This window comes from Eptatretus burgeri, chromosome 11, assembly GCF_056783735.1.
Source record: "Eptatretus burgeri isolate ZD-2024b chromosome 11, Ebu_testis_v1, whole genome shotgun sequence".
NCBI classification, from domain to species: domain Eukaryota; kingdom Metazoa; phylum Chordata; class Myxini; order Myxiniformes; family Myxinidae; genus Eptatretus; species Eptatretus burgeri.
Window position 1 is genome coordinate 6,988,588 of NC_140971.1, and position 20,130 is coordinate 7,008,717.

General features: G+C 44.5%; 1 protein-coding gene across 6 annotated transcripts in view; it reads right to left on the minus strand.

The window, feature by feature from the left end:
• Nucleotides 1-20,130, minus strand: part of MTOR (mechanistic target of rapamycin kinase) — a 56,205-nt gene that overhangs the window by 13,999 nt on the left and 22,076 nt on the right. For all 6 annotated transcript variants that reach the window (XR_015049038.1, XR_015049037.1, XR_015049039.1 and 3 more), the window contains exons 25-50: nt 18,822-18,934; nt 17,352-17,514; nt 17,076-17,168; nt 16,758-16,886; nt 16,536-16,678; nt 15,990-16,152; nt 15,590-15,735; nt 15,339-15,417; nt 14,944-15,083; nt 14,697-14,797; nt 14,361-14,476; nt 14,110-14,187; nt 13,800-13,907; nt 13,530-13,655; nt 13,211-13,342; nt 12,840-12,955; nt 12,527-12,644; nt 6,884-7,141; nt 6,461-6,561; nt 6,096-6,192; nt 5,468-5,566; nt 5,130-5,252; nt 4,642-4,824; nt 4,411-4,545; nt 4,112-4,286; nt 3,794-3,929 (exon numbers count right to left, since the gene is read on the minus strand). Coding sequence is in view for 2 of the 6 variants with exons in the window: in XM_085845048.1 (XP_085701174.1) it covers nt 3,794-3,929; nt 4,112-4,286; nt 4,411-4,545; nt 4,642-4,824; nt 5,130-5,252; nt 5,468-5,566; nt 6,096-6,192; nt 6,461-6,561; nt 6,884-7,141; nt 12,527-12,644; nt 12,840-12,955; nt 13,211-13,342; nt 13,530-13,655; nt 13,800-13,907; nt 14,110-14,187; nt 14,361-14,476; nt 14,697-14,797; nt 14,944-15,083; nt 15,339-15,417; nt 15,590-15,735; nt 15,990-16,152; nt 16,536-16,678; nt 16,758-16,886; nt 17,076-17,168; nt 17,352-17,514; nt 18,822-18,934 (3,371 nt within the window). In the remaining 4 variants the exon portion in view is untranslated. The remainder of the gene's footprint in view (nt 1-3,793; nt 3,930-4,111; nt 4,287-4,410; nt 4,546-4,641; nt 4,825-5,129; nt 5,253-5,467; nt 5,567-6,095; nt 6,193-6,460; nt 6,562-6,883; nt 7,142-12,526; nt 12,645-12,839; nt 12,956-13,210; nt 13,343-13,529; nt 13,656-13,799; nt 13,908-14,109; nt 14,188-14,360; nt 14,477-14,696; nt 14,798-14,943; nt 15,084-15,338; nt 15,418-15,589; nt 15,736-15,989; nt 16,153-16,535; nt 16,679-16,757; nt 16,887-17,075; nt 17,169-17,351; nt 17,515-18,821; nt 18,935-20,130) is intronic.

Genomic DNA, 20,130 nt, shown 5'->3' on the forward strand with positions numbered 1-20,130 from the left:
AGGGACTCATTGCCTCCGCCACCGAATGTGGACGGAAGTTATGTTTTCACCCATTCCTGTCCGTGACAAGGATATCTCAAACGGTTCTGGACGGATTCGGACGAAACTTGGTGGAGGGGCTTGGGTGTGTGACAAGGACAAATTGTTAAGATTTTAGTGAATATCTGGTGGATATGGATACGAGAATTTTTAAAGTGATTCTTCACCATTGAGAGACGGGGCCAAAAGGATATATTTCAAATAGTTGTGGCCGGATTATGATAAAACTAGGTGGATGAGTTGGGCAGGTGACAATAAATAACAAGCTGATTAGTTTTTGGTTCAGGTCTGGATCCAGATTCGGCCGATCAGTGGGATACAAAAACTGCTCAACCTGGCGGAGGTATGCACTCCACCGAGTGCCGTTCTAGTTGTCCATGGGGCAATCACCAGTGAGACTAAAGGATACTTTTGCAATCTTTATGGCTACGTTGCCATTCATAAATGGTATGTTCACACTGCTGCATATCTGGTCCACATTTGGACTTTTTGCTTTGTTGTTAAACTGTTGTGGAGAGTTTCATTTGAATCCCTCACCTGGCACAGAGGAGATCAGCTGTTAATACATTGTGGCATGTGTGCTGCTCATCGAGTGAGACAAGCGATTCGTTAGGTGATGCAATTACAACCCGAAGACGACGAAACCACCAATTAGAAAAGAATTATTCTTTGTATTTTTTCTTCCAACATTCCCAATGTCAGAGCTGAATCTCAGAGCCGGCTGGGAGTTTCATTCGGAATGAAATTTTGCATCAATAATCGGAAGAAAAAGTATTCACTTTCTTTTTACCTTGACCTAATTAAGGTCATGACACAATTTGAGACATTTTAGCATTTTTCACCATAACTTGACGAAGGTTTCCCCAATCGGAACGAAATTGCCCTCTCTAAATAGCCGAGTGCAAGGAGCATTCACAATTAATTTACATCCTACCCCTCTGGGTTAAAAGGTCAAGGTGAAATGGCAGTCTGAAAAAAAAAAATGTTTTCTGTCATCGCTCAGTTTTGCCAATGAATCTCAAAGACCGCTTGGTCTTCCAAGATGTTCTTGTCTCATAATCGTGGACCTGCACTGAAGTTGTGCATCCTGATCATTGATTCGTGTCCTTGACCTTTTTCAGATTGTGACCTAATTATCAAAAAATATCTTTTTGATCACAACTTGAATAATTTTCCTCCAATTTTGATGATGTTGAGTTTTATGGATAGATTGGAGAAGGTGATACACTTTCTAAATTTACTGTCGTGGCCAAAAATATTGGCACCCTTGCACTTTTTTCAAATGATGCACCATTTCTTCCAGAAAAAAAAAACATTTTTGGTATCCACAAATGTATTTCTTCGGTTTGCAGTGGAATAAAACAAAAAAAAATCTGAAAAAAAATACAAAATCTTAGCTTATTCCACACAGAAATCCTATAATGGCCCAGACAATATTATTGGCTCCTTTTAGAAGTTGTGAGAAATTATAAGATTTCAAGCAGGTGATTCTCCTTTACTTTGGAATTGAACTCACCTGTGGTGAGTTGCAGCTACCTGCAATCTAAAAATTACTCATTCAACCAATTTGAATAGAGAAAAGGAGTCACTCTGCTGTTTTGTGTCACTGTGTGTATCACAATGAGCATGGAGAAAAGAAAGAAAACTCGAGAATTGTCTGAGGAGGTCAGACACAAGCTTGTAGCCAAGCATGGACAATCTCAAGGCCACAAGTACATCTCGAGACCTTGATGTGCCTGTGTCCACCATACACAATGTTATCAGGAAGTTTAAGGCCCGAGGCACTGTCGCCAACCTCCCTGGACGTGGCCACAAGAGAAAACTTGATCGAAGATTGCAGCGAAGGATTGTTTGGATGGTGGAGAAAGCACCGATTCAGGCTGACCTTCAGACAGAAGGTACGACAGTTTCAACTCGCACCATCCGTCGCCAACTCAATGAAAAGGAGTTCTATGGTAGGACACCCAGGAGGACCCAACTACTGAGAGGGAGACATAAGAAGGCCTGACTGGAGTTTGCCAAAACACACGTGAACAAGCCAAAATCCTTCTGGGAGAATGTCCTGTGGACAGAAGAGACCAAATTAGAGCTTTTTGGTGAAGCACATCATCTCTATATTTAGAGAAAACAAAATGAAGCCATCAAAGAAAAGAACACCTTCCCGACAGTCAACCATGGAGGAGGTTCAGTGATGTTTTGGGGTTGCTGTGCTACCTCTGGCACTGGGTACCTTGAATGTGTGCACGGCATCATGAAATCAGGAGATTACCAAGGAGTTTTGGAGCGCAATGTTCAACCCAGTGTCAGAAAGCTCGGTCTCCGTCAAAGGTCATGGGTCTTGCAGCAGGACAATGGCCTCAAACCCACTTCAAAAAGCACCCAGGAATGGTTCAAAACAAAACTCTGGACTGTTCTGTAGTGGCCAGCAATGAGTCCAGATCTAAATCCCATTGAACACCTGTGGGGAGATCTGAAAACGGCAGTTGGGAGAAGGTACCCTTCAAATCTGGGAGAACTGGAGCAGTTTGTACAAGAAGAGTAGGACAAACTGTCAGTAGAGAGGTGTCGGAAGCTCATTCGTGGCTATAGGAAGTGTTTAACTGCAGTTATTTTGTCCAAAGGCTGTGCTACCAAATATTAAGTCGAGAGTGTTAATAATTTTGTCAATGCCATTTCTTTTTATTTTCTGATTTAAAAGGATATACAGTATTAAGTTCTGAATCAAAAACAAAGGTTCTGTAATATGAACAGTCAAACAACGAATTGTGGAAACCAAATACTTTTGACGATTTCAACTTATTTTTTGAGAAAATGGAGAGTTATTTGAAAAAAGTGCAAGGGTGCCAATATTTTTGGCCATGACAGTACACGCTATTGCTAAAAGTTGAAGGTCAAGGTCAAATGGCAGTACGAAAAAAAGATGGCTATCATTGGATCAACGGCCAAGGGTAAGTCATGGGCTATCATCAAGAGTAAGCCGGGGAAGGCTTTCCCTTGGTGATCGCAGATAGCTCGTAGTCGAGTTTACACTCAGCAGATTTGATTGAGGGCTTGATCAGTGAATTCATCAGGTTTTGCTGTTGTTGTTGTTGTTGTTGTTGAAAAGGACAAGTGTGTGGCACCGGGACAGCCGATCAATCTCCAAGGAGCAACGCTGAGATCCTCCACATCCAGGATGGTGTACCCCCACCTTCACAAAGTCAGGGCCATGAAAGTTAGAGAGAGACAGAAACAGAGACAGAGACAGAGAGAGAGAGAGAGAGAGAGAGAGAGAGAGAGAGAGAGAGAGAGAGAGAGAGAGACAAAGGGCCAGTCCATCCGGATTGATTGGCACTCTGACTGTGACCATGCTGTCCTGACAAACTTGGGCAGCAGGGAAGGATAGTAAGATTTTCTAACCCGGCAAACGACTGGTGTTGGAGGGTACAACCACTGTGAAGAGGTGTCCCTGTTTGTTGAGGATTCATGAAGTTATGGATACTGGTATTTCAGTCTTTGTGAGAGGTGAGTGGTCATCGAGACCGATGCAACAGTGGACAAGTAAATCTGTCACTAATGGGCCAACCAGGGATTCCAGCAGCAATAAATAATTATTTATAATGGATTATCAATTGCTCAGAAAATCATTTGCTGCAGATGCCTGCACCCTAACTGTTGTTGTATTTTTCCAGTTATATGAAGGGCCATTGGGGGACAAATCAAGTGGAATAAAACTGTAAAATAACAAAGACAAACAAGTGAGAGGGTGAAGCACCTGAGGTTTTTGCGCATGCAAGCGGGATCTCCAGCCAGGAGGGTGTTGACCAGTCCAAAGAGCTGCATCACACGTTCATCCTGCCGCAGGTCTTCGTGACCCTTCAGCAGGAACATGAACTCATGACCATTGCTTCCTAGAGGTGAATCAGATGAGGTCATCACAAAGACAAGCAAAAACTGCAATTTCTAATAGTATGCTCTGCAAGAGCACTGTTTGGATGTTGGGGGGGGGGATGGGGACAGTGGGGGTCATTTTGTTGAGGTCCTACCCTAACTACATTGATGGGTTGTGTTCCTTTCAGGATCTGTAACTCACCCATTATGGTAAGCTTCCGTGGCCGCTGTTTTGAGGTGATGACCTGCAGTGACGAAGCCAGAGACTGGATTCGTACCACGGCCTGCTGTGGTTCATACGTTCCCGGTACGGCGAGCTCAAGCTCACGGCACATGAGCAGCTGGGGTGAGACGTATTGGAGTTCCAAAGATGTGAGCTGGGGAACAATGACACTTGGGGTCATGACGTGGCCCAATTGGTCGACCTGAGACTAAACAATAGCGAGCCTCATTGATGGTGAGAATGGTGATTAATGAATGTGAGAAGAGTGAGCGTGAGACCTGGGGAAGTTGCTTTGAAATTCGGCGGAAGACGTGGTAATAAAGATCCCAAGCCTGAGTGAGGTCCTTCTGGTTCCCAGAGCGTGTGAATTTGCGGCACCATTCCTGTGCCTCCATGAGGTCTCGTCCATAGGCCTTCACAGGTGAGGTCAATCGCCGGATAAGAAAGTATTGTGGTCAATTAAGCCAGAACTATACTTTTGTTGAAAATCGATAATTTTATGATCTAACCTGGTTAAAGGACGTTTCTTTGAGTGTTTGCGGTCCACGCTCCATCATGGCATGCAGAGGTTCCAGAACTTCAAACATTCCTCGCACATTACGCTCCCCAAAGTACAACCTGGAAGCCTCCTCCAGGCCCTCGTGCCACAATTCATGCCACAAGATCGCCACACGGATCAACTCCTCCGAAACCTGCCGCACAAGGTTCACCTGTGTCCATCTGTCCCTTTGTATGACCCACCCCACCATTCCTTGAAATGCTTGAAAATATCTGTAATTCATCTACAGAGTGTGTGTCCTTTTAGTTTCATTTACAAACAAACTCTTTCTTTCCTTCTCCATGTTTACTCATTCGTATGGGGCGACATTACGTGGCGCACATTTCATAGTGTAAGCTTATGATTTGTGATGGATAAGGGGTGTTGGTTATGTGTTGGTTGGTTGGTTGGGGGGGGAGCGTGAGGGAAGGGGTCACCGATTGCATGGTGCTGGCATACCATCATGGCCTGTTTAACCAAGGTGTTGCTGTGATCACACATGTTCTTGAGTATCTTGTTGGCGGCACTGTGCCTTGCTGGACTGGCAGACTTACTTGCCACTGTGAGGGGGTAGATCAAGGCCTGCGGAACACACACATCATCACTTATTAAGACCAGTACAGGGTATTAGGATAGGACCCGAAATTAATTGCAGTGGCAGCTCAAGAACTACAACTCAGTCAAAAATAAATAAATAAATAAATAAACTAAGTGAGCAATTGCAGAAACGGCTCGTACTGGGGGTTTAGGATTACAGTTGGGGGTTTGCGACTGTGGTGTGGAGGAAACAAATCCACCTGTGGATGATGTTTGCCAATGTCGGTTAGGAGTTGATGGACCAATCGGCCAACAAGGGGCCGCAGCGTATCTATCCGGGCAATCAACTGTGGGATCACCTGCCAACACACAATTATTTCAAAATCATAATAATCGTAATATTGTAATAGCCAAAAGCAAAGCAAACAAAATGATATCAACCTGCTAATTAGCCTGTCAGATTTGATTTTGTGGTCACATGACTGCATGGGAGTTTTTTTTTTGGGGGGGGGGGTGCTAGGCACGTCCCAGAGGCTGTGCGTTCAAATCCGGCTGAAGGCAGCATAATTAATGATTTGGATCCTAAGATGCTGGAACCGAGCGGGTCGCAGAGCTTCCATGTTATGATGGACTTGTTGGTAAAAACCAAGCTGACTTGCTTATGACCTTCATGGATGGGATAGCCTCTCTGTCCCTCCTGGTCTGGCTTATACATATGTGATGCCAGCCAACACTTTGCGGTCGACCCTTAATGCCCTCAAGGAAATTTGAAATTGGCACTATGGGGTATGAGGGTTGCCTCTGCTGCTCAAATCATTACACACCAAAAACAATATTTTAACCCGAAGGTCAGGTATCAGTGACGCTGAATATATCTGACAACCGTACCTGAAGCCAAGTGTCGATCTGGATGGTCTTGATTCCCTCTACGAGAGCCTCGTTCACCTCTGCCCAGTGACCACATTCAAACCACAGTGTCAGCACCCTGTGGATCAAACAGCAGTACGCACTAAAAACACTCGACAACCACCCTTCCCCACTTACCCATGACCCTTCCGATTGAAATCTACAAGTGAACACGGGGTTTTTGCTTCAGAGCCAACGAACAGAGCATGAAATGATGTTCCTTTAAAGTGCAAAACAAACTCTGGCACAAAAATGCAGAACAAAAGCTCTCACTGCAAGCATTAAAGACCCGAATGTTAACTCAAACCACATGCAGGCACGTACATCAAATCCTCTTCGATCCCTACCTGAGCGTGTCCTGCAAGTTATTGCCACGAGAGAGGGCAATCGAACGGAAGAACCCCTGAACAGCGGCAACTGTATAGGTCAATAGAGTTTGTGAGAGGTCCTTTGGGAATTAAAGAGAAACAAGCAGGGGGTTGAGAGGGTGCATAAATTGAACGCCTGTGTTATATTTACAAACAACACAATCACGACATTATCCAGATCATAGGAAGAGTGACAGGCCATTGGGTTCCAACATTGATGGAGAAAAACTGCTAATGGGTTTGTCAAAATGGCGTGATGAGCAAACAATTTGAAAATCAATCGTTTAGATGAGAAGTACATGGAAATCTGATGGTATTAGCAAAATTGAACAAACAAAATCAAACAAGTGTTATCATCCGAACGTTAGCTCGCAGGCCTCTGATGCTGGGCTGGTCACTCACCTCCGTGCCCTTAGTTGCCACGACCTCATCCAGGCCTTCCTCCGATTCCAGTCCTTCACCATCACTCCCGATCAACTCAGCGTTTCCCTCGCACTCCGCAGGTCCTAAGAGTCCGTCCCCCTCGTCTGTCTCTCCATGCTTTCCGGGCTGGCAGGGCTTTGCAGCAGGGCCGGCTCTATCCTCACGGCCACCCACTTGGCCCTGGTGCTTATAGTGTAGGACGGTTTCAAAGTTCATGACCGCCCATGCATGCCATGCCTGAGGAAAGCACAATCCTCGGTTCAGCATTTCACCACAATCCTCGCGCATGCGATGCAAGAAGCGGGGTTAAGCAATTGGTTTATGTCCGTCTGTCTGTCTGCCAGTTTACTATTGAGGAACAACTGATTTAGAGTGAATGTTGCGTTTTGAACATGAATAGGAACGTGAAGAGGAAGACAACTTTGCCGTTTGACTGTAGTGAGGTTCTGAATTTGTCCCGATCGCACGTGCGTAGAGAGGGGGTGATGAATTCACTGGGGAAAATGGCATTAAAAGCCAGAATAAATTTATTTATACACCTTTAAACCTCTTTCAACCTCAACTTAAATTGAACCAATATACTAGAACACTGGATTACAGAAATCGCCTTCAAAATACTTCGACGAAATTCCAGTTTTGCAGGACTTGGATGTGTTCTTTAGGGTGGTGTATGTCATAGGAGGCGTCCAGCACAGGCCCTGGGAAGTGGGCGAGGCGTGTGAAAGGATGCACCATCGTGGAGTTGAAGATGCCACAGATATGGCCGTGTACGATGCCAATTGACGCTGCAGTGTATAATGGCGTTGTACAAGACTGTATCAGGAGTGCTACATGTCTGGATTTTTTTTAAACGACTTTTAAAATCATTATTTTATTAAAATTGATGTACATACAGTACTTGAACACTGCAGGCTCAGCTGAATAGCAACTGTTAAATTGTTAGTATAAACCCAGCAGGCCCACAAATGACCTTCAGGGAGGGGTGAATCGGCCTGTCTTGCTTGTTCTCGCATCTGCAAACGGCACCAGTCGAAATATTGTGATGGATTCTTGATGACCTCAAAGTAGCTCAGCATTGGCAATAAAATAGTAGCGATGAAAAAGCAGCACCACCACACGCACCAACAACAAAACAAGCAGTCATAGACTGGTACTTATGAAATCATCAACTTGACCTCTGACCTTGTCGAATAAAAGCTGTCTCTGGAGAAGGTAGCGACGCAAACCAGAAGTTTATACGATGATTCTGTACCAAACCATCAAAAATCGAATGTTTGACCTCACTGTGACCTTGACTTTTGACCGATTTTGACCAAAATCTAATCAGCGCTAGCAATCACCCTCCTGAATCACGTGGTGTAATTTGACATTGAGAGCTTCTTCCGTTCTCGAGTTATCGTGCACACACACACACACACACACACACACACACACACACACACACACACACACACACACACACACACACACACACACACACACACACACACACACACACACACACACACACACACACACACACACACACACACACACACACACACACACGACGGAAGTCATCAATATACTTACGAAATCTAAAGATTTCGTAAGTAACAAATAAATAAATAACTAAATAAAGATTCAACAGCACACACAATGTTTCCAATAAGATGATGTCCTGTTGAAGTGAAGATAAAATGCTGACAGAAAGGAATTCATTACTTGTGAAAATTGAAGATTTTTCAAGTATGTTCTTCGTTTGTTACTTACGAAATCTAAAGATTTCGTAAGTATATTGATGACTTCCGTCATCTGTTTGTGTGTTTGTTACTTACGAAATCTAAAGATTTCGTCAGTATATTGATGACTTCCGTCATCTGTTGGGAAGTCGATCCAGTCGAAAAAAAATATTTTTTTTTTTGAAATTTGTTCTACCCTTATAAGTTTTTCCGTCGATATGTTTGTCTGTCTGTCTGTCTGTCCCTCTGTTCGGTCCAGTGCTCCGTGAAAACAATGGCGATTTCGATGAAACCTGGTTGGTAGGTTCATACCATGACCAAGTTGTGTGCAAATGAGAACCGTTGCTATGGACACCACCGTTGCCTAGCAACGGGGCTTTGAAATTTTTGAAAAATCATAAAAAAATTATTTTTTTGAAAATCAAAAATCGGGCCACGAGCGACTGTGGGCAGTACATTCAGCCATATTGTCAAATATTTCCAGCCGGATCCTATGAAAACTGTCGGAGAAGATAGACTTTGAATGAACCCTGGTCGAAAACAATAAAAAAACGAAGTTCGTGATATCTCAGAGACTATGAGTGAGATATACATGAAACTGGTATGGTAGGTTCATGGTATGTCCGAGTTATGTGTGAGAAAGAACCGTTGCTATGGACCCCTCCGTTGCCTAGCAACGGCCGAAAAACCTCTAAATGTGGGGGTATTTTAACGAAAAAACAATCTGCATCATTAACCCTTGAAGCTAGAATCATGAATTTTCTTGTGCTTAATCCTCAGGTCATTCCCCATCGAACGGGCCCATCGCGTCAGGTTCTATTGGGTAGGCGACTACCCATGTCCGCCTACCGGCTTGTTACTTACAAAATCGAAAGATTTCGTAACTATATTGACGATTTCCGTCCTCTGTTTGTGTGTTTGTGTGTAGGCACGATAACTCGAGAACGGAAGGAGCTACCAATGTCAAATTACACCATGTGATTCAGGAGGGTGATGGCTAGCGCTGATTAGATTTTGGTCAAAATTGGTCAAAGGTCAAGGTCACAGTGGGGTCAAACATCCAAAACATGATACCTCGAGAAAAGTTACCACAGGTATTGTTGACGGAGCATGAGTTTGGAAGGTCGAGGTAAGTTCGGCGGAATTTGTGTCAATTTGTCGAGTTACGGCTGTTTTAATAATTTCAGTGTTATAAAATAATCTATATTAATATTTCGGCACGCCCCTTTCTTTGTTCCACCATCAGATTTTTGTTACTGCATGAAATGAAACAAGATTTGGCACATATACTAATGATATTATTGTCTTCCTTAAGAGGCCCCTCAAAATTCGTTTTGATGCATTTTCATAAACTCCAACGGATTCCATTCAAAATCGGTACGATTATGGCTTTTGGTTCAACTTCGGTCATTGGCTATAAAAATTTTTTCCATAACACTTCCGATATTCGAAAAAAATCGATAAATCGATATCCCTTATGGGATTTTCCATTCAAATCCACTCAAGTTTAAGACCTACGGGGGACGCAAATTTCCACTTTGCCCCGGGCGTTGTTTACCTCCGCTACGCCAAGCTGTTAGGGTTAGGGTTTGGGTTAGTGTTAGGGTTAGCTACCCTAACACTAACCCTAACCCTAACAGCTAACCCTAACCCTAACCCGAACCGCTAACCCCTAACCGCTAACAGCTATTCAGGAAATTTGCAAGAAAGCCCGGGCAACGCCAGGCTTTATTGCTAGCCCGAGCAACGCCGGGCATTACTACTAGTATTAAATAATTCTGTAAATTCCTGTGGAGAAATGGAGTATTTTTGCTTCGGTCGACGTTACGAGTTTGTTTTAACTTCGATTTTAATTTTGTCTTCGGTTTTTGCGATCGCTTAGGACGCGTAACACTCGGTTTTCAAAATTATGGGAAAAATTGGATGTTTTGGAGACGTTTTAAGATTGTATAAAAATATTTCACCCGCCGCGTCACGGCTCGTCACGTAGTGCAGCGCGCTCGAGCAGGCGCGTCGTTGTCACATAAAGGTTTTGCGTGTGCGCGCTGACGTCATCGCGCTCGCCGCGGCGTCCTTTCGAGTTGGGGGGGCCGTCGAGTGTGACCTTTACGTTACGTTAATCCGCGGTAACTTGAGAACGGAAGAAGTTGATGGTTTGGTACAGAATCATCGTAGAAACTTCTGGTTTGCGTCGCTACCTTCTCTCGAGACAGCTTTTATTACACAAGATCAGAGGTCAAGTTGACGATTTCGTAAGTACCAGTCTACGACTGCTTGTTACTTAGGAAATCTAAAGATTTCGTAAGTATATTGATGACTTCCGTCCTCTGTTTGAGTGTTTATTTGTTTGTGTGTGTGTGATTGTTTGTAGGCACGATAACTCGAGAATGGAAGACGATTTGTTAATGTAAAGATTGTTGGTGAATGGCCGAATATTATGGTTTTGTGACTTTGATAAAATAATATTAAATAATTGCGTGGAGAAATGGAGATTTTTGCTTCGGTCGACGTTACGATTTTTGATGGTTTGGTACAGAATCATCGTGGGAATTTCTGGTTTCCGTCGCTACCTTCTCGAGAGACAGCTTTTATGAGACAAGGTCAGAGGTCAAGTTGACGATTTCCTAAGTACCAGTCTATGAACCTATCATCATCATATCATTAAAAATGTCGCATACATCACTCGTCGCCGGGCCTCATAGATGTTTGTTGTCAATCGCCTACAGGTGACATTTTTAAACCGATCTTCAGGAAACTTCACAAAATGGCAGAAGCTGGTCATCAGGAAGAAGCCTATTCTTTTTTTCGGTCAAAAGGTCAACATAGGCCAAAGGTCAACAACTTTGTCAAATTTCTGAATTCAATTTTCATCTGATAGACTTGAAATTTGTCGAGGATTTGCATATCAGGTCACTGAAGTCAACCACCAATTATTTTTGACCTCAACATAAGCCAAAAGTTCAACATAGGCCAAGTTTCTAAAATTGTAAAGTTTCATCCAAATGATGTAAAATTTGAAGAGGATTTGCATATTTAGTCATTTAATTCAACCACCAATTATTTTTATGGTCCAAACTGGTTTAGGGATCTTGCAAGTGTCATGTTCTGCATGGCGCCTTTCTTGTTTGTGTGTCTGTTTGCATGTCAATCGCCTGCAGGTCACAATTTTAAACCGATCTTCACAAAACTTCACCAAACGGTAGAGTTGATCAAAAGCAAGAAGCCTATCGATTTTGGCTATGTTAACCTTTTGGCCTATGTTGACCTCAAATACTTCGTGGTTGAATTCACTGAATTGATGCGCAAGTTCTCTTCAAATTTCAAGTCAATCGGATGAAAATTTATGATTTTTTGAAATTTCACAAAGCCACAAATTTCATTTCATTTTGAAATTTCAAAATGATAAGATAGGCCGAATGTCAACGGCTTTGTGAAATTTCAAAAAAATCATAAATTTTCATCCGATTGACTTGAAATTTGAAGAGAACTTGCGCATCAAGTCAGTGAATTCAACCACGAAGTATTTGAGGTCAACATAGGCCAAAAGGTTAACATAGCCAAAGGTCAACAAACCAGGTGAAATTGCTAAAATAGTCAATTTTCATCCGATTGAGTTGAAATTTGAAGAGGACTTGCATATCAGGTGACTGAATTAATTCAACCACCAATTAATTTTATGGTCAAATTTGCTGTAGGGATTTTGCATGTCTCGTGCTCTGCACGATGTCTTTCTTGTTTATTTATTTACTGGACCGTTGAGCATCAACGATGTGGAATGGATAGCACAGGGAATACCATAAAACGATTATCATGGAAGTTTTGAGAACTCAATCGTCGTTTTCAATTTGCTTTTGCTTATCTGCTACACTCCAGGCACATGAAAAACCACACTCCATCTCACCTTGTACCAGTTCGGGTCATGTTCCGTGGCAGAACTGTAGCAGCGCAAAGCCTGGGGGATTGTGCTCTCACTTATGCCTTGCAGGCTCAGCTGCCACTCCCCAAGCTTGAGGTAGCATCTGTTGGTGGATGAAATGGAACTTAATGGACAGAGTTTGTGATTGGTCAACATATGAAGAGCCAGGCCCGAGTTCAGAACCCGAAGGGACCATTAGAATGGTGCTGGGTGCGGTCGGTGCAGAGCAACGTGCGTAATCACTTGGCTTAGCAAAACAAGTTGATACTCACAATCCAAGGAGTTGGTGCTAGCTTACCTTGCCAGCAATTTTTTGAGGTCAGGGGTCACGCAACTGATGTCTTCAGGTGAAGATTGCCCTGAACCCTGCTGGGCTCTTTGAACAAAATGCTGCATGTGCTGGAATGCTTCAAGCTGAGAAGGATGCGTGCACAGAATAAACAAATGAGGTTATCAAACTTAGAAAGTGACAAGTGAAATTAAAAAAAAACCTGCTCCCACAGTGTTCCAGGTCTCTGAGGAGGGATCAGAAAGCAAGAAGATTTGATGAATGATCATTTGTAGACTTCCTCAATGTCATTTATCCTTCTCCATTGCCCTCTATCTCGCAAATCTTCCTTCGTTATCTCAACACATCCATCCCGCGTGACCCTCAACGACTCTCCGCACCTTCCGATTGCTTTTCCACATGTACTTCATGTAGGCGTACGTGGCCTGGGGCTGAGAGATGGGCAACGGCTGATCGAGCTGCAGCGACGGGTCCACAGAGAGGAGCTGCACCAGGGTTTTATGAGCCAATGCCTGGCAGAGAAAAAACAAATGAAAGGAGAAACAAATCAATGCTGGAAACTAAGGATCCTTTCACCGAGCTAAGAAAATTTATCCCTAAAGACCCATTTAGGATACAATATTGATGTATGGAAGGATGTAATGACAAAAGGTGCACAATGAGACGTGGCATCTGTGTGGAGGTGAAGACTCAACTCACCAGACGTCTGTTCTTTCCACAAAGGCTAGCATACTTTAACCACGTCTGGCTGTCCTCATGTATGGAAAGGACAAGAGATCGCACCATAAGTATCCGCTGCCAGTCCTCCACAATCCGCTGGCAGCCCTGCACACACCACAACCTGTTTATGGATCCTCGTTCATACCACCTCATTTATCTTCGTGTCAATCACGCCTCCAGAATCATGTGCTCGCACCTTACAAACACAAAACAAACCTTTCAAAAAATAATAATTACAAAAGCACACACCTGCAGTCGGTTCCACCACGTCTGTCGAATGATGTCCCTGCGCTCAGGTACAAGCTTGTATTGCATTACCTCTTCCAGCTCACTCAGCATCTGGCATGAAACCATTGCCTGTCGAGCACAGAAAGATAAATAAATCACAACAAGGACAGTGAGATGCTGACCTAGAATCACGGGATATATAACGAACAAAGTTTTGACAGAGAAGACAAGGGACGTGAAGAGAGAAGAGCAAAGAGGTGAGGGAGAACGAGAAGAGAAAATATGAGCTTGGGAGAATGAAGGATGAAGAGGTGGAAGCAAGACAAGTCACCCCATAAGCTCTGCTGTAACTCTCTCCAGCCATGGCAGTGAGTTCAGTATCGAGGATGTCTCTCGCCTTGTCAATGCACTTTTGTTGGAAAAGAAAAACAGGGAGTTTGGTTAAGGCTCTGTGGCGCATAGCCTGGAAACCCATAAACAAGATATGATGCGAGAACAGCAGACACAAACAGCCGAGTGATGTGATTGTGTGTTTTTTTTCTTTGTTTATTTAATACCGAGGTGCTCGAATTTTACACTTACCTGCTGGGCAAGATAAAAATGGTCTTGATGCAGGGCTAAGACCGCTCGGTAGAATGCACCATCTTGAGTGTCTCTGGGTATCATGCATGAGTACTCCTCCATGCTGTCCCACTGGCCTTGTACCGAGAGAATCACCAACGTATGAGAAGTGCATTAGACAGCTATTCAGTTTTATTTAAAAACAACAAATAAACAAGGTGAGACAGACTTCCACAACAAGGTTTGCAAATTCAAGCATCATCCAAGAAGAAATCCATAAAAGTGAGTGACCCATCAGCTACGGACCATTAGGTGAGATCGACGAGACAAACAAAATCAAAAAGACGAGGTACGTACAAAGGCCCCAAGCTGCAGCGGCTGCCATCCGAGCCATTTTGGCTTGCGTCTCTTCGCTCACCAATGTCCACTTATCACAGCATATCTGGTGCAACTGTCCCCTGGTACGCATGGCACGTTGTTAGTACAAAAAGCAGAACTGCTCCATCACCCCCATACCTATCTTGCATACCTGTCTACATTTCTCCAGTTCCTCAAGCACTCCTTACTCTTTGACCCATAGCTAACACAGCATCTTCACTCATACCATTCTCCCAGAGCCTCAAGACATCTCATCCTCCCCAGCATTATCTCAGGGTCATCTCGAGCCACCTCCATCTTGCGCTCATATGCTGCCAGGGCGTCATCCCAATCATGAAGTTTCTCGTACCACGTGCCCTGGATTTCCTGTTGATGTTGATGCAGAGCCAACATAAGGGTCTGCTATAGGAATGTGGCAGCTTAAGCACAGCCTAGTTATGTACTTTACTATACAGGAAATAATTTACACAATGCTTCTTGCATCGAGGTGAAAGCTGGAGCTGCTTCTTAACACCTTGTAAAACCATACCATACTGTATGTGTGTAACACTGGATTGGAGGGGGTGAGGGTTAACTTGAGAACTAGACCACATTGTGTCATCCAAACTTGTGACTCCTCACCAGCTCTCCCTCATGATGCTTCATGGCATACTCCAGAACACCGGCTGCAGCTTCTGGCTGCTGCAGCTTATTGTTGATGCTGAGTGAACATCATAAGGTTAAGGTCATCCCAAAAGGTCAAAAGGTGTGGCTTTATTGAAAAATTCTTCTGATTTAATAGAGTCAACAAAAAGCAATTTTCACTCCAGTTTCCTGAAATTCAATTGTTTGAGTTTGGATGCGGTTTCGCTCTGCTGGGCCGAATGTTGCACCTGATGAGAGATTCGAGGATTGCAGGTGTTGGTCCTTTCTGGAACTCCAGCTCCTTGTAGTGCAGCGCCTTGGCATACGCACGGCATCGTGCTGCACGTTGGCCCAGTAACACCACCCCGTTGTCATCTTGTAGAGGAAGTGGACCCTGGAGGGTGGGAATTATTTTGGTGTGGTGGGAAATGTGGGAAAGGGCAACAGATCATTCAGACGAAAAGAATAAGGACAAAATTAGGTTAAATGCTGCAGAGTCCAGCTGAGTATTTCAAAAGCATCCTGGCTTCCCACCATTGTTACATTATGGTGCGAAAGCATTCCTAATAACCAAATTGAAGAACCGGACATTCTGTTTTAAAACAATTAAATAAATAAAAGCATTCAACTCCCAACGCTCCTGCTCACCTTGTCACTGTGCTCCATAAACTCGGCGAGGTTGAGCAGGGTCTGCGTCACCTCTGGGATATCCTGAGAGGTCAATGCCAGCTCGATACTGCGTACCAGCTCCTCTTGCTGCTGGGGAAGAAGCTCCGACCAGCATGACAAGAAGACTGCATTGAAGAGATCCCTGTGGTGAGACGAGGCAGAATAAAGTGACAAATCAATGGTCATGCATTACTATAATGGTTTCTGAAGGTTGTGGGTTTGCAGCAAATTCCACAAATTATTGAGTAGCGTGATGGTGAATGAGAAGAATCTGCAGAACCCCAACGTCTTGCTGAGTTCCACGACTAAAAGACCTTAACATTTCCCAAAGCTGGAAAACCAGGATAGGTTTCAGAGTAGAAAGACCTGGAGAAGAAGATGCAGTAAAGGCGGGCTGTCACGACGACGGAGCTCGTGTCCGCACTGTGCAGTCCTTGCTCAGTGGAACAATTGCATCACCAAGCTGGAATACGAAGAAAGATTGTCGTTTTCAGTTTGTGGAGATGAGTGCAGCAAGCAGTATACCTGGCAGCAGGAGTGTAGGCCTGGGCAAGAGGCCAGCAGGAGCGCAGAGCTGGAGAGGGCGACTCCTTAAGAAGCTCAAAGCTAAGTCGCCGCAACCACTCCATCCAGTCATCTTTGGAAACTCGGCGAGCTGCTCCCCATGCCTGCCATGCACACATGGGAAAGTCAACAAAATGTGTCAGAATCAGACAGACATAAGAAGATAGAGAGTGAGACAACGACCTTTTGAAGGTTGGCTGTACTAAGAAGCATCTTCTTGATGGAGCCTGACTCGGGGGTTTCTGTCGGACCTCCCCGGCCCTGCCGGCACTGCTGTATCAACTCCTCATCATCCTCTGCGAGCGGGCTTCCCTATTGGGGTGAACAAAGGAGATATGGTGTTGTAGCTTCAAGTGTTCAGCAAGAAGGACAACTTCCAAGGCAATGATACTCATGATCATCGTTTGCATCAATGACAGTTAACTATCAAAAATATATTAAAATTACCGCAGCATGCATCAACGACAATCTATGCAGCAGCAGTTGCTAAAGAATCAATACCTTAAGGATGCGGCAGACCAGATTTTCATACGGCGTGTGCGTGATACGATGCTTTGTCATTACCTTGCTCACCATTGGGATGAATATCTGGTACTGAAGAGAAGCAACACATCAATCTATGAGGTTTTTGTTTCATCAATTAAACAATTTGTGACATGTTGGATAAGCAGGTCAAAATTCTGAAAGCTTTCACGCTATAACCCGATGCTGTGACTTAGTTGTGCTTGATTAGTAGACCAAAGATGAAAGCCAAAGACAGTGGGTAAAAGACCATACTTTCTTTCCGAGCTGCAGGGCGAGAGAGGTGAGCAAATCAGCTGTAGGAATGCGGAGCTCAGGGTCAGAATCCAGCGTCCGTACGGCCGGGTGAATCAGACGAGACGCAAAGTCCGTGAAGTCCAGAGAATGTGACAGGCAATCCAAAGTCTCCAGTGCAGTCCTAGAATGATATCATGACAATAATGGCTTAAGGGGTGATGGAGTTACTTAGGCAGTTATTTAATCATCAATGTCACATAATCGTCCTGTAATTACCGCAATTAGTGCTGTCAGGTCACATTCGACCTTTGTCTTCCTGCCAGACCTCTGTATTATTTTTCCCCTCTGTGTGCTTTCCCTTCACCTTCACCCCTTTTATTTACTTCTTAACATCGAGCATGGGTGGGCCGTGGTGTCGGAAAAGGTGGAGCTTCAGTCCAGAACATTGAAAAGGGATCACTTGGCCGGCAGCACCCAATGGAGAGGCAGTGCTGACGTCACAAGCCGATCCTTTAATAGCCACCACAAGGGGCATGGTGCAAGGAGTTTGACAGAGTCTGCCAGCAATCTGTGGTGAGTGTGGCTGTGCTGGTCACAGTCTGAGTCAGCGTCTGCAGTCCGTGCCAGAACTGGGGCCCCTCGCTCATGCTGCGTATGTCTGCATGGAAGTTCCATAGCAGTCTGGTGTGAGCGTTTGGAGCCTCGTCTATTACGAGTCTGGGGTGCAGCATCATGCAACACACCACACCATCCTCCAAGCTAAAACTCGTCCATGCTACCCAAGTACTACAGCCCCTCAAAGAGGAAAGGCCGAAGCCTTCTGCCTCCCCATCTCTCTCTCTCTCTCTCTCTCTCTCTCTCTCTCTCTCTCTCTCTCTCTCTCTCTCTCTCTCTCTCTCTACTCTTGTCTTGTGTGTCTGTGTGAGTCTGCGCCTGTAACAGTTTAATGTTGGTCGTTGAGGAAAATTTGTTTGTCCATTCCTCAATTGTATATTGGTGAATGTGTCCCTCTCCCGTTTCATCGTTAAACTCATTTTATTTCATTCATCCACATCGCTGTGGTTTTTAGGATGACAGTCTACCTCCAGCATCATCTAAATAGGCCTGGTGTTGCTTAACGGCTTAAGATCTTAGGGCCTTGAGTTCAAGCCCCTGTCGGGACGTGGAATTAACACCACGTAGGGTTGACTCGGCCTGTAATCCTTCCGAGGTCAGCAAAATGAGTTCCAGTGTACTGGCAATAGCGGCACTGCATCAGCGGCACAGCCACACCCACAGAAAATGATGCAGCCAAGCAGTCATGGGCTACATACGAATAAATAAATAATCATTTATTTGCCATTGCCACAGGAGTTCATGAGAAGATATGTATTGTTCATCGTGCTGAACCTATGTTGTTCTTTTTACTTTTGCTCGCTTGTCTGCACGAGGTTCTACCTCAGTGTCACACACCGCAAACCGCACCCCCACACCCCTCCCAGGTCTTGCCTGCGCACAGATGTACGAATGTCAGACGAGTCGAAGATCTTGACCACAGGAGGTAACAGGAGGTGGAGGTAATCATCAAGGTTTGCACCAAACTGCTGCATGGCCTGCATGAGCTGGAATGGTCACAGTGGCAATGTTGAGCATTACAAACAGCAACAGAACTGAGCATTACCAATGAATAACCTTCACAGAGGAAATTGATTACATTAAATCTCAGAATGAACAATCTATATTCAAGTATATCTGCGTGCACAGACGCACACTCCCTTCCTTCAGGGACGGGTGAAACCGAGTAACCGCATCGACATTGATTTCACCAAAACCCAGCAAATTTCCAATGTGCACTGTAACATCATGTCATGACGAGTGGCTTGTTCCAAGTTCGACTTGTTGGTTTATCTGCTACTTTGATGTCATCACTGAGTTCCCTCCCGCAGGTCGTGGTTCTTCAGCCTGGGTTCTTTTTTGTGTTTGTACTTTCATTGTGTTGAGCGAAACTATTTCAATGACCAGGTCCAATGAATCATTTTGCACAAATGGGAAGCGTGCCTATTTACGTTCGACTCAAAACACAAACGACGAATCAAAAACATTGATTTGTTAAACGAATGGGAATGCAACAGCTGCAACTGAAATAATCACAGCTGGAGTTACACAGAAGAGCCCCCGTTATAAGGAACACTTATTACAACAAGATAAAGAGCAACCAGAGATTGCAGACCCTCACCAGGACTTGTTTTGTGTGGTGTTTGTGTTTCAATGCATCGTCTGGAACTGATAGGGATGGTGATGAGACGTGTGTTGGTCTCCTTGGGTCTGGAGCTGTGAACCAGAATAGCACTAAGTTCCTTGACTTTGCAAGAAGTCATGGACTGAGGGTGGCTGGTTCATGGTTTCAGGGCCCACAGGCTCATCGCTGGACTTGGTTTTCCAACGCTGGTGGTGTGGCAAAGGAGACTTACCATGTGCTTGTTGGTGGTCGCTGGAGGATGATCCACAACTGCAGGGTCTACCGGAGTGCTCAGTTCCTCAATACTGACCACAGACTTGTAGCAACTCTGAAGTTGCAGCTTAAATCCGGGAGAATGGTGCCATCCAAGCCGAGGCTGGATGTTGGCATGATCAAGGATGAGAGGGTAGCTGAGGAGTTTGTGAACAGGATGATTGGGGATTTGGGGGGTCTGGGTGCTTAGAGGAATCCTAAAGAGTTGTGGAGTGCTTTCAAGACTGCCATCCTTGACGGTGGTGGTGGATGTCTTGGAACTCACCTTCGGGTGAAGAATAAGTTTTTCTCTCAAGGAACACTGGA